Raw genomic sequence first — 13,512 nt, forward strand, 5'->3', positions numbered from 1 at the left:
GCAAACATCCTGAGCCGTGTTTTGCAACCCCGCAGCAACGCAACTGGAATTATTTATTATTGTTTCTTCTTATTAATTTAATTAAGTTTTGTTGGTGTAGCATTTTTCCCCCATATTAAAGGAAATGAAGTCAACATCATTAAAAGGAGTGGAAGAGGCGTATGCCAAAGTATTTGTAAGAGCACGTTAAAAATATTCTAATATGAATTCCAGCTGTCTCGCAGTCCACTGCGAACTTCTGCTGAGAAATCCAGCAACGCCGCGGCTCTGCTGCTGCTGTCCTTGGGCCGAATGCAAGCTTGTGGTACCAAGGGGAAGCAACCTTCGCCGTGTCCTACGCTCACACTTTTTAAATCAAGTTAGATAGCCATTTACAGGGGCCTTCGGCGTCCCTCTCGGAGCAGATCTCGTGGTGCTTGCAATTAAACGCCAATTGCACCGCCCTCGTCTGCTCCGGAGGACGGCAGAGAACTTCCTGAGGCCTGGCCAGGGCTGGGGGCGTGCGTGTCCTCGTGTGCCGTGCACAGGGCGGAGGGGACGTGTCCCGTTCTTGTGCAACGGCACCGGGATGCTCCTGCTGCCAGGGGGTGCTCTGCCCCCCATTCCTGGGCACAATGCTCCGTCCCTGCTGCACGTTGCACATGCTGCACGCTGTGCACACTGCACGGTGCACACTGCACATGCTGCACATGCTGCATGGTTCATGCTGCACACACTGCACACCTTCGCCCTCCCAGGGCTCTGGCAGAGGGGGCACACAGCAAGGGACTGAAAGTTAATTGCAGAAAGCCCTGCGTGCTGCTTTACACTGGGGGGCTCATCACAAGCTGCAAGAGGTGGGCACTTACAGGGCTGTGCGGCCACCTGCACGTGGCACTCAGCTACTCATTAGTGCCTGTGCAACTTGAGGCAATCGCATCAGAGGGCTGGAGGATTTGGGCATTCCCCAAAACTTCTCCCCCGGCAAACATGCCCTGAACAGTGTGCAGTCCCTGGCACGGGCAAAAAAAAAACAACAGAGGCTGTGCCAGCCCCTGAGTTACAGGAGCAGTGCTGACTGCTCCCCATGGCGGGTTTCATGTGCTACAATCCAAGGATGCAACGGGCAGCACCCGCTGCAGGGCCTAACGCGGTGCTGGGGGGCAGCTGCGTGCCCAATCCCTCACCCAACCCGTGGTTTTTCCCTGGCCGAGTCACCTGGTGCCATGTAAGTGCGTGGAGACGTGCCACACGCGTGTGTGCGTGTGCATGTGTGTGCATGCCATGTGTGTGCACATGCACGTTTGCACATGCACGCGTGCGTGTGTGTGCACATGTGCACGCATATGCATGCCTATGTGCATCCAAATGTGCATGTGCGTGCACGTGTGCGTGCAGCGGGGTGCTGCAGCTGCAGGCACAGGCAGGGGCCGGGCAGGGGGCGGCGGGGGCGGGCAGGGGGGGGGCCGCCCCCAGCTCCCCCCGGCTGCTGCGGGGCTTTGTGCTGCAGGGGTGGGTAGCCGGGGGGCGCCGGCTCTGGCTTCGCTCTGCCTTTCTGCCTCCAGCCTTTCCGCCTTTATATTTGTATGATTTTAAATTTTTTTTATTATTTTTTTTTCTTAGGGGGGGGCCGGGCTCGCCCTGCATCCCCCCCACCTCCCCTTGTGCGCGGCCGGGGCTGGGGGGGGGGTGGGAGCTGGAGCCGCGGGGAGCCGCCGGCTGCGGGGCCGGAGACTGCGGCAAAAGGAAAAAAAAAAAAAAAAAGGGAAAAAATAGGAAAAAAAAAAAAAAAAAGCCCGAGTCGGGGGAACCCCCCCGGCCCGCGGGGCGGCGGCGCTGGGCGGCGCGGAGCGAGGAGCGGGGCTGCGCGGAGCGGCCGGAGCTGCGCGGGGCTGCGCGCCTCTCCCTGGCTTCCTTCTGCTTCTTTTTTTTTTTTCATTTTATTTTATTTTTTGCCTTTTTTTTTTTTTTTTTTCCTCCTTTTGCTGTACCTTAGATGAAAATGGCTACCGCCGGCTCCGCGAGCGTTTGCGAAGGCAGGAACGGGCAGGTTGCGAGCTTTGCTTCTTTCCCCAAAAATACCCCGAGCCGACCAAATCCGCGCCGCAAACTTCCAAGGCTTTTTTTTTTTTTTAATTTTTAAATTTTTAATTATTTTTTTTTTCTCCCTCACCCCCTTCTTTTCCTTTCCCTTCCTCCCCCGGAGCGGCGATGCCGGGGGTGGGGGGAGGCCGGGGATGGGAGCGGAGCCGCCACCCGTCCTGGTGCGCACCGGGCACCGCGCTCCGGGCACCGGGCACCGGGTACCGAGCACCGGGCACCGGGCACCAGCAGCGAGCATCCCCGGGCATCCCCGGGCAGGCGAAGGCAGAGGCGGACACGGCGCTCCGGGGCCGGGCTGCTGGCGTTTTTGGGGGTTTCCTTGCAAAGATCCGCAAATAAAAGCGCGAGCTCCCGGATCCCGCATCCCCCGGCAGCGAGGAGCGAGTAGTTAATGCACTAAGTATATGCACTGCTCGGGCGGGGGGGCGGGGGGAGCCGCTGGTGTGTCGCGATGTATGGAGAATGTACGTGGCTATTAAAGTGACGTGGGAAAAGCTGCTCGGCGAGGGGGCTCCTTCTGTGGCGAGGACAAAGAAGAAACTGGAAGCGATCTTTTAAAATATTTTCCATTCATAAAAATGGCAGAGGGCTTATGCACCAGGCTATTTCTGCGTCTGACTGCACAGCTAATACGTTATTGCCAGCCTCGGAAGATAATTGTAGTGTCGGTGGAGACCTAATAATACAGTAGCACATGTAATTTTAAACAACACCTCATTGTTTATTGGGATGTAACTTTCCCAAAGTTTATTTGTAGCATTAAGAGATTTTAAGTGCAGAACAAATTGCAAATGAGCAGCTGCGGGGCGATGCGCGTTTTGTGTGGCTACAAGAGTTTCTATATTTAGTGACAAGCTGAATCTGAAGAGGATTTAGAAAAAAAAAATAATAGAATATCTGTAAGGAAATGCTTATTTCCTCCCGGAGGAGAGGGCTGGGGGATCTCTGGGCTCGGCGGTCCCCCTCTCGGAGGGAGGAATGATGCCTGCGCATCCCTGCGGCGCGCTGAGCTGCGGCACTTCGTGCCCCTCGTGCACCTGCTCGCCGGGCTCCGAAGCACCCTTCCCAGCCAAAAAGCTGCCAGGCGCCTTGGGCACGCTTAGGGAGGTGACTTCGGTGCTGTGATTTCTGTGCTTTTTTTTTTTTCCCAGGAGGTGGAATAAAAGAGTAGCTGAGCGCGTCCCCATGCAGGGGCCACCTGTGCTGCGTGCCGGCTTACCCTGTAGAAAGCATCCGGCACCCTACAGGGGCTGGTGCGGCACGGGGCGAGCTGGGGCTGGGCTCCCCCAGCAGGGTCTGCACCTCTCCTTTCCTGTGTTTTTAAGAAAACTCAACAAAAACAAAGCAGCCTCTCCAGAGAGAGCCGGTGGCAGCGCAGGGTGCCCGTCCCAGGGATCTGTGTTGCCAGAGCGTACGATGCGGCAGGTCAGTGAATTACAGTAATGAAGACCTCACAAAATTTCAGGTGCAGAAGCTGAGACGTTTGTCTCGCTGCTGTGGACAAGCCGTAGGCACTGGGTGAGGCAGAGCAAGCAAGATCTGCATTTTACCCCATGACTTTTAGGCAGGAGCGTGGGCTTGCACAGCCTGGGGCTCGTACAGGCAGCCCTTGCACATCAGGGGCACACAACTCGTGTCTGACCGACCCCTTGCACATTACAAGGTTGTCCATAACATTAGGGAATGCGGTGAAGTGAAAAGTTACTGGTCATGATTGAAATGTGTTGCTTTTTAATCCCTGAAATTTCATTTAGGTTAACTTTTTTATGATAAAAGTGTTTTTTCTACATTATTTGCGTTGGTTCCTCTCCCTCCTTCCTCCCAAGAATAGAGACCTCCTCCTGTTTTAAAGAACACCTAATTTAAGGCTGGAAAGGGCAAGTTTTTTATAATTTTTAGAAAAGTCAGAGTGGGGAAAAGTTGAGCTGGAAAACTTCCCCGCTCCGCAGCCGCGAGGAAGGCGATCGGCGCTCCTACGTGCTGCGGGCCAGCGGGGCTCCGACTATTTTGAAAAATAGGGGTGGAAGAGATTTGCAGACGAATTATGTGCTCGTGCACAATGCCAGACAAGCCGCGCTAAAGCCTGCACCTGTTAGCACGCTCCCCTCGCCAGACGCGAGGCTAGGTACGAAGTTGGCAGAGGGTTGCTGCGAAAAGGCCACTCGCAGCCTTTTCTCCTCCTCCCAGGACTCGGGCACAGACGAGGAGGGCGAAAAGCGGCTGGGTCCGCACGTCGCCGCTTTGTTTTTTTTTTTGCTTTGCTTCCCATTGGGGGAAATAATGGCTGGCTCTTCTTTTTAAAAGTTACAGACCCCGGAGACGGGCGTGCAGCACGGGGGCAGGAGGGAACGCATGCTAATTAGGGCTGGTGCAGCGCTGCGGGCTGCAAGCCGTGGAGGTGAGCCCGCCGGCAGTCCTGCACTCGATCCCTGCCTCCTCCGAGCCGCAGCTTTCCCTTGTCACACACCTCGGTGTGTGTCACCTGGCTGTCACAGTGCCCCGGCAGCAACTTTGTTATAGACGGCTTTATTTTCACGCCACGCGTTCAATCTCAGCTCGTAGGAGTGAGCCCTAAACGCGAAACCTTCCCCTACGAAAAACAGCAGCAAAAGAAACGCGTCCCTGCGGGAAACGCATCGCACGGACACGGCAGCGCGTCCGGGTAACGCACCGAAATAGTGGTGTGTGCACAGGATCTGCCTCGCCGTGATTGTATCACCCTTGCACAAACTTTATTTAAGCCAAAAACCTTGCGTGGAGGTGTGCGAGGTCAGGCCCAGCGTGCGCACACCAAAGTGCCCGAGAAAGCAGGGGATGGAGGCGGGCGGCAGGATTGGGGCTGTGCCCAACTCACCCGCTGTCACCACGCAGTGGTTTGGTACCACCCAGAGGTGCCCAACAGCCTCCAGGAGACACCCACAGAACAAAATATTTCTGGGAGCCCCCTGGACGTGCTCACATCCCGTCCCCGGGGGCGTTAGTAGGGTTTTATATATGGGATAGGGACATCGGTGCGGTGCGTGGGGCTGTGCTGTGGGGCTGGGCCATCGGTCGCTGCTGGAACCCACCCAGAAATCTGGGCTGGCGAAACCACCCTCCTGTCACGGGGCACTTTCACTTCGTGCTATTTCCACTTTTTCAGCTGAATTCTGCTCGTGCGGTGGGATTCGTGGTAAAGCAGTGTTACAGCTTGCGCTCCCCGTTGGGTCTGCAGCAAAACAAAAGGGAAAGCGCTGCCTCTCCCGCCTCTCCCCATCCTGTTTTCTCCCTTCCCGTTGTCCGCAGGCTTTGCCCGATAACTGATTTCCCCCGCAATGCGTCTTGCAACAGGCTCAAGCCCTGTGGGAGCGCATTACGAGTCCGCAGGCGTTTCTGTGGGCTTTTTTCATGAGGGGACTAGCAGAGATGCACGGTCAGGGGGAACCTCACAGCACCACAGAAAGCACCGACCACCACGTAATTCCCGTCCTCATGGCTTTGGTGATCCACTTTTGGCCCACACCCCAAATTCTGGGCCCATTTGGGGACAGGTCTCGGTGCAGCCACCCTCATCCATCGAGCAGGGATGGCGACACCTCGTCCCACTCGTCTCGGCAGCGGGTGGAAAACGCAGCAAGCAAAACGTGAATAATTGTGCGTGTGTAGTGGTGCAAGGTGAGAATGTCCATCAAACACACCGGGCTGCTGATTTGATGGACATCCCTGAACTTTGGAGATTAAAACTCAGCCCAAAGCTCCTCTCGGAGGGCGAGAAGGGTCTGCAGGACGCTTGTTGCCCTGCCATCAGGGCAAACCCCGTGCAGGCAAAAAAAAAAAACCACCACCAGCAGCAGCCTCGCAGGCCGCTCTTGGCATTGGCATCCTCGGCATGTACAAATTTTGGGATGTCTGGCAGGCAGGGGGGCAGTGAGGCAGGACACGTCGCTACCTCCATCGCTGCTTGTGGGACGATGCAGCAAGCACCAGGCTTTGAGCACCCCCGCTGTGGTGGGATTTGGGGCCTTTGGAGGCTTTGGGAGCCTCTTTGGGAGACCGGGGCCAGGCCGTAGGGGGTGTCCGCGCCGAGCAGGACCCGGGGCAGCGATCCCAAAGCCACCGGGGATGCTCGGAGCCAGGATGAGGCCTCGCCTGCTGCCAGGCCGTACGGCGTAGAGCCCGGCCATTGTCCGCGCCGCTCCCTGCCCAGCTGACGGGCTATTCAGAGCGCTCCCCCAGCCTCTCCAAAACCCCAGCTTGTTCTTCCCCGGTGACAGCCATCCCTCCCATTCGGCGTTCCCTTTGTACGCCTGATAACATGGTGGAAATCCCTTATTATGCCGCTTTTCATAACGCTTTCACCCGGCGGAGGGACATGATGTTTTCATTTATGCAGCACGCATCCATCCTCCGAGAGGAACCCTCGCAAAGCCCGAGCCCTGCCGGAGGACACGAGGACTTCGGGGGGTTCCCCCGTGGTTCCCATCCCCAGGGGGGTCACCACGAGGGGACCGAGGTCACAGCAAACCACGCACGCCTGGAAACTGGAAACCCTCCATGAGCTCGCTGCTGTGGGGTTGGCTTGTTTTTTTTTTTTGCTGTTTTTTCTTTTTTCTTCCTCTTTTTTCACTGTCTGCTCAGCGCGGCGGCAGCCCCGTGTCGGTGACTACCTGCTCGAGCGGATGAAAGGCGGTGCGTGGGGAGGGATAACCGCGCCGCTCGTTAGGTTGTGGAAGTTGAAGTCTCACTTTGTTGTTAAAAAAAAAAAAAAAAAGTGATTAACCTTCAGATCCATTTACTTTTTTTTTTTTGTTTCTCTCCCCCCAAATTAATTTTGCATTATTATCACGCATCTCGGGGCTTCCAGTTTTAGGAATATAATGCTTCTGCTGTTAATGAAGCGGGCATCCACGATCAAGGGGAGCTGAGAGCTACAGACAATTGTTTGTTTGCCTTTATTTCTCACGCCCTTTGAAGGTTTTTCTTTTTTTTTCTCTCTCTCTCTCCTTTTTTTTTTTTCTTTTTTTTTTTTTATTAAGTGACTTTAGCAGATTGTACCCTCGGAGCTGTGAATAATAGGGTTATTCTACAAAAATGGCCAAGGCTAGTTAAGACACACAAAGCCAGGAAATCCTTTCAGGGATGAAATCAGGACTATTTTAGGGGTGCTGGGTAAGTTGCAGACTTTGCAGCTCGGCGCTCGGCTGCTGCAGTGCTGCCAGGCACGGCCGCGGCTGGAAGGAAAAGTTCCTCCCCCGCCAAGGGCTTGCCCGGCCGCGGCTGCTGGGGGGGGCAGAGAGGGGGGGAGCGGAGAGGGGGCTGTGCAAAGCAAAGGGGGTGCAAAAAAAAAGGGGGTGCAAAGCAAAAGGGGGTGCAAAAAAAAAGGGTGCAAAAAAAAAGGGGGTGCAAAGCAAAGGGGGGTGCAAAGGAAGGGGAAGAAAACAGGGGAGTGCAAAGCAAACTGGGGGGTACAAAGGGTGGGAAAGGAAAAGGGGGTGCAAAGGGGTGCATAAAGGGTGTGCAAAGCAAACGGGGGGTGCAAAGGGGTGCATTAAGAGGTGAGCAAGGCAATGCGTGGTGCAAAGGGGTGTGCAAAGCAATGGGGGTGCACAAAGGGGTGTGCAAAGCAAATAGGGAAGCAAAGGGGTGCATCAAGGGGTGAGCAAAGCAATGGGGGGTGCAAAGAGGTGTGCAAAGCAATGGGGGTGCAAAGGGGTGCATTAAGGGGTGCAACGCAATGTGGAGTGCAAAAGTGTGCAAAGCAAAGGGGTGCAAAGCAAAAAGGGGTGCAAGGGGATGTGCAAAGCAAACGGGGGTGCAAAGCAAACGGGGGTGCAATGGGGTGCATAAAGGGGTGCAAAGCAAAGGGGGTTGTGCAAAAGGGGGCATAAAGGGGTGCAAAGCAAAGCGGGGGCGCAAAGCAGAAGTCGATGCAGAGCAAAGGGGGGGGGCAAAGCCAAGGGGGGGTGCGGAGCAGAGGGGCGCGGAGCAAGGGGCTGCGCACAGCCGGGGGGGGCCGCAGGGGCCAGGTGAGTTTGCCTGTGCCCGGCTGCCGGTGCCAGAGCGGGGGCACCTCCAGGGGGGGCGCAGCGCCCCCAGACACCCCCGGCTGCGCAGCCGGGACCCCCCCGGCGCTGGGAAGGGGCCCGACGGGGGCAATGGGGGGGTCTCTTGGCTGGCGCCCCCCCTGCTCGGGGCTCCTGTGCGACTGCGGAAATCGGGGGGGGGGGCAAGGGGAGGGGAGGGGGCGGGGGCTGCCGAGCCGGGCGCAACTTTGGGAAGTGCGGAGCGCGCAGAGCTCGGCCGCGGGAGCGCGCCTCGGGGAAGGGGGGGGGGGGGGGGGGGGAGAGGAAAAAAAAAAAAGGGAAAAAAAAAAAAAAACCACACACAACCAACCCTAACGGCAGGCGGCAATTGGCTGCGGCTCCTATTCTCTTCCGGGTTTCCAACGGCCGCAAGTTTATTTTAGCCATTAAAAAAAATAAAAAGAAAATCGCCCAAAATAGAGATAAATAAATAAAAAAATAAAGAAAAGTGTCACCAAGCGAAGCCAATCGCCGGAGCCCCGCAAAGTTTCCCACGTGCTCCCGGTGCCCGCCGTGGAGCTGCCGGGACCCCCCCCCGGGCCCCCCCCGCTCCCCGCAGCCGCTCCGGGCCTTGCGCGGGTTTTGCGCGGGTTTTGCGCGCTTGGTCTGGCAGCGCTCTGCGCAGCGGGGGGCGCGTTTTTTTCTCTTTTTCACGCTTTTTGTGTTTCCCCAGGGGGTCGGGAAGCCGCTGAGGGTCCCGGATCCCCCCTGCACCCCCCCAGGACCCCCCCGGACCCCCCCTTTCGTTGCGCGCCGGCTCCGTGCGCGCCGTCGGGGGCGGCCGCGGGCGCGCAACAAAGGGGCGAGGGAGGGCGCGGGGCGTGACTGACAGCGGGGACAGCCAATGGGAGCGGCGGGGCGGGGTGACGCAGCCGGGCGCCGCCCAATCAGCTGCGGGGGCGGGCGTTGCGACGTTTGAACTCCCCCGGGGGGAGGGGCGCGCCTTTTTTTTTTTCAATTTTTCATTTTTTTTTTAAATCGTTTTTTTTTTAATTATTTTTTTTTTTTTTATACCGCCGAAGTTGGCGGCGCCCCGAGGGGCCGGGACCGCTGGTGGGGACGGAGCCGCGGGAAGCTCGGGATTTAACACCCAAAATTTAAAAAAAAAAAAAAGTGGATTTTTTTTTTTCTTAAAAATCAAGTTTTTAGCAAAAAAAAAAAAAAGATGAGTTGGGGGGAAAAAAAAATCCCCCGCCGAGTGCCGGTGCCGTGGGTGCGGAGCGCTGCGCGCTGCGCCTGGCCGCCACCCCCGCCTAGAGGGCGCCCGGAGCCGTCCCGCGGCCCCCAGGCTCCCGGAGGGCTCCCAAAAAAGTTCCTCCCGCAGCCGCTGCAGCCCGCAACGGGCTCGGGGCAGCCGGGGGCACCCCCCCGGACCCCCCCGTGTCCCCCCGTGTCCCCAGCGAGGTGCGGGGGGGAGCGCACGGGGAGCCCCGGGGTGCGCAAAGTGTCCCCCCCCTCCCCTCTCCTCCCCGGCTGCCGTCGGGGAGAGCGGGGGGTGCGCTCCCGAGGGACGGACGGACAGGGGGACAAGGGGACAGGGGGACGGACGGGGCCCCGAGGGGGCGGTCGGTGTCCCCGCCGTGTGTCCCCCCCCCTCTCCCCGTCGGGCGGCCAAGTCCCGGCCCCCGGCGCTGCCGGTGGCAGCACAAAGCGGGAGCGGGAGCGCTTGGGGTTTGGGGAGGGGGCTTAGCGGGGAGGGTGGGTTATTAGGGGTGGGTTATTGCGAGGGGGTTATTGGAGAGGGTTATGGGATGGGGGGGGGGGGGGGGGCGAGGTGAGACACAATTCCTGCCCGTGGCGGGGGATGTGATTTAGCGAAGTGCACGAGCAGCACCAGCAAAGCGCTCGGCTTGGAGTGACAAGTGGCGGGGGCCCTCCAAACTTGGCAAACCACGGGGGCTCCCCGTGTTCCCCCCTAAAACCCCGCAAAGACCCCCTCCGGACCCCCTGGAGCCCCCTTCCCACCCCCTTTCCACCTTCCCCATCCTTCCCTAAACCCTCCGGCATGCGAGCATCCCTCGGCGGAGAGGTGCCGGCGAGGGTGCCCAACCCGAAAAAACACCAAAAAAAAAACCAACACAACCAAAACCCAAAAAAACCCGAAAACCACAAAGTTTGCGGCGCCCCCGCGGCTCTCCCCGCGGCCGGGCGCGCTGCGGGGCGGCGGGGCGGAGGGAGGCGGCGGCCGCAGCCCCCTCCCCGCCCCTCCCCGCCCCCGCGGGCGGCGCGGAGCGGGCGGGCGGCGCGGCGCAGAGCGGGCGGCGCGGAGGGGAGCGCAGCGGGCGCGGAGCGGGGGCCGCGGCGGCGGCGGCGGCGGCGGAGCGCAGAAAGGGGGGGGGGCGCGCAGCGAGCAGCGCGCAGCGGGCAGGCAGCGCTATGCCCCTCAGCCCCAGCCGGGCGGGCGTGCCGAGCGCCTAGTGCGGGGCTAAGTCGAGGCGGGGTTAAAGTTCGGCTCATGGAGCGGCTCCGCGCCGGCTGCAGTTTGGCAGAGTTGGAAATGTGAAAGCAAGAAGCAGGCTCGGGGCTCCCCCTCCTCTCTCCTCTTCTCTCTCTCTCTCTCTCCTCTTTTTTTTTTTTTTTTTTTTTTTTTTCTCCCCTCTCTCTCTCTCTCTCTCTCTCTCTCCCTCTGTCCCCCCCCACCCCCCCTCCGCCCCCCTCCCCTCCTCTCCCCCTCTGTCTCCCTGTGTCCCCGCACACGCACACCTCCAGCCCGCAGCCCCCCGCAGCAGACATGTATTCTCCGCTCTGTCTCACCCAGGTAAGCGGTGCCGGGGCGCGGTGGGGCCGGCGCTGCTTGGGGGGGGGTCGAGGGGGGGGTCGGGGGGGGGCCGCGTGTGCGCCGGGGCAGGGGCAGGGGGCGGCTCGCCGAAACTTCACTTCGGTGCCTTTCCCTTGCATCTCCCCCCCCCACGCACACCCCCCTCTTCTCTCTCTCCCCATACCCCCTTTCCCCGCACGGCCATTTGCGGCGGCACATGGCTAATGGCGCCTACTTATTAACGGCTTAATTAATAAGGGGGGTGTATGGGGGGGGGGGGGGGGGCGCGGGGCTTTGCGGGACGCCCCCCGCACCGCTGCCGCCGCGGCCCCGCCGTGCTTGGTCATCCGCGATCGATGCCGGCGCCGGAGCGCCCCGGCCGCCGCTGCGCCCCGCGGTGCCCCCGCTGCCCTCCTTCCTTCCCTTCTTCCCCTTCCTTTCCCTTCCCTCCTTCCCTTCTTTCCCCTTCCCTTCTTCCCCTTTTCCCCCTTTTTTTTCCCCCTTCTTCCCTTCCCTGCCCTCCCCACCCGACACGCCGGCTCCCCCGCCCCGAACTCCGCACTTTTGTTTACGAGCCGGCGGCGGGGGCGGCCAGGGGGGGGGGGGGAAGGGGTGCGTGGAAAAGGAAAAGGGGGGACGGACACGCGGGGGGCACCCGCGGGACACGCGGGGCACGATCGGCCCCGCACGGCCCCGCGGAGCAGCGCGCAGCAGCCGCGCACGGCCCCGGGGCGGCCGCGCTGCGCGGGGAGCTTGGGGAGTTGCGCGCAATTTTGGGGGGGACACCCCCCGCACGCCTCCCGCACACCTCCCGCAAACTTGTTTCGGGGTGCGGGTGCGCCTCTTCCCCCCCCCCTCAGCCGCCCGCGGGACTCGGCGCAACTTTTGCGCCCCCCCCGGGCCCCGTTTGCGGGGAGCTGCGGCCGGGAACGAGGGGACCCGGGGGGGGGTCCCCGAGGTGCCCCCGGGGTTGCGCGGCCGCGGAGCGCCGCCTGCCCCCCCCCGCCCGCTCCCTGCTGCAGGACGCTAAATTGCACACCTTCAATTAGCAGGATATAATGGTTTAACGAGGAAACGCTTTGTGGCGGACTCAAACCCCAGATTATTTCCTCCTGCAGGAGATTTTTGCCTACATTATTCTCACTAATTTAATTTGAATGCATATTTTTGAATTTATTTTTTCGCTTTTTTTTTTTTTTTTTTTTTTTTTTTTTTTTACAGCCCGGTGAGAAAGCCTCTCCGGGCTCTTTCTGGCCAGGAAGAAAAAAAAAAAAATAAAAAATTAAATAAAGCGACGAAAGGCAGCGAGAGGGCAGGCGGCTGCCCAAACTTCGGGGGGCCCCCTTCTCCTTGCGCCCCCCCCATCCCCAGCCTCCCAGTCGGGGCGCCCCGCTCGCAGCGCTCAACCCGGAGCCGCCGCTGCTTGCCCGGAGCCTCACGGCCTCGGGGGGGGGAAACGGGGCCGGGGGGCACTTTGCAGGGCACGGAGCTGCTGCTCCGAGCAAGGGCCCGGCCAAACTTCGCTCCTCTCCCTGCCAGCTCCGGCCTCCGACAGCCCCGGGGCTGCAGGGGGGAGCGCAGCGCCCTGCCCGGGGCACCGGGCATCGCCACCTCTCCCCGGCCCCACCGGGGCTCCTCGCCCTCGGTAGGCCCAGTTGCACACGAAGGGGAGAAAAAATAAAGCCATGGGCCCGTTGGTCGTTGTCTCAGTCCCCCCCCTTCTTTTTTTATTTTTTTCCTACCCCCCCTCCAAAAAAAAAAAAAGCCCAGACAAAAGCCAGCAGCGCTGCCGGTTGTGCAAATCTCGCATTCTTGTTGCACATTTGGAAAAGTAAGGCGAGGATTAGAGGCCTCCTGACAAACTCTTCCCTCGGAAGGATCAGTGAGGTGATTCTGTCATTTTCGGTGGAAAAAGGGGGCAAGTCCCCGCCAATTGCAAGCAATTCGCTATTTTCCCTTTCGGGACTCCTTGGAGCTTTTAGCGATAGGAGTTTTGGAAGGGGGATTTTTTTTGTTGCTGTTAAGTTTGGGTTCAGATTTAAAGGGAAAGCTTTAGAAAGTGGGTTAGAAAAGGAAAACAAACAGAAATCATAGTTAAGAGCGTATTTATCCAAGCACTGTAACTGAAATGGCATGAGCATTTTGTAGCAACTGTCAGGAAAATCTAAACATCGTTCCATTTACATATCTGCTGCAGATCTAGGGACGAGTTGGGGAACATATGCACATCTCCTAATAGATTTACAAGCAAATGGATTGTAAAAATATTAACAAGGGTCGCTGTAGCTGGCTTAATTTCAAAAAGATCAGCTCGAATATATTGTTTCAAAAGACTCCTCTGCAGCGTTACATTATGGCGAGCCTCCTCGGTCGGGTTTGGGGGCTCTTTTGTCGTGCTTTTTTGCACCTTTCTGCAGAGCAGCCGAGACTTGCGGTGCGAGCAGACGCAGAATCGTGCGGCCCAAATTCGAGGTGCTGCTTAGGAACAGGCAGCGCTCTGCAGAGCTGTGTCCTCCAACTTTGGGGAGTAGCGCAGGGAAAACTTTCTCTTTATGCTCGCCTTGCCAGTTTTCCTGTGCCTTTTATTTTTAGGTGACCCATCAGGCGCCG

At 58.9% G+C, this 13,512-nt stretch overlaps 1 protein-coding gene across 11 annotated transcripts in view; it reads left to right on the forward strand.

Moving 5' to 3' along the window:
• NFIA (nuclear factor I A) overlaps positions 1 to 13,512 on the forward strand; it is a 371,189-nt gene that overhangs the window by 110,504 nt on the left and 247,173 nt on the right. For 7 of the 11 annotated variants that reach the window (XM_038183082.2, XM_038183084.2, XM_072041915.1 and 4 more), the window contains exon 1: positions 10,752 to 10,902. The exons of 1 other annotated variant lie outside the window; for it this stretch is intronic. In XM_038183082.2, the coding sequence (XP_038039010.1) occupies positions 10,876 to 10,902 (27 nt within the window). In that variant the 5' untranslated portion in view covers positions 10,752 to 10,875. Of the gene's footprint in view, positions 1 to 10,369; positions 10,903 to 13,512 lie in introns of those variants that run through there. 3 more of the 11 variants (XM_072041916.1, XM_038183083.2, XM_038183080.2) reach the window with 3 other exon arrangements.

The sequence above is a fragment of the Anas platyrhynchos genome, chromosome 8 (assembly GCF_047663525.1).
Source record: "Anas platyrhynchos isolate ZD024472 breed Pekin duck chromosome 8, IASCAAS_PekinDuck_T2T, whole genome shotgun sequence".
NCBI classification, from domain to species: domain Eukaryota; kingdom Metazoa; phylum Chordata; class Aves; order Anseriformes; family Anatidae; genus Anas; species Anas platyrhynchos.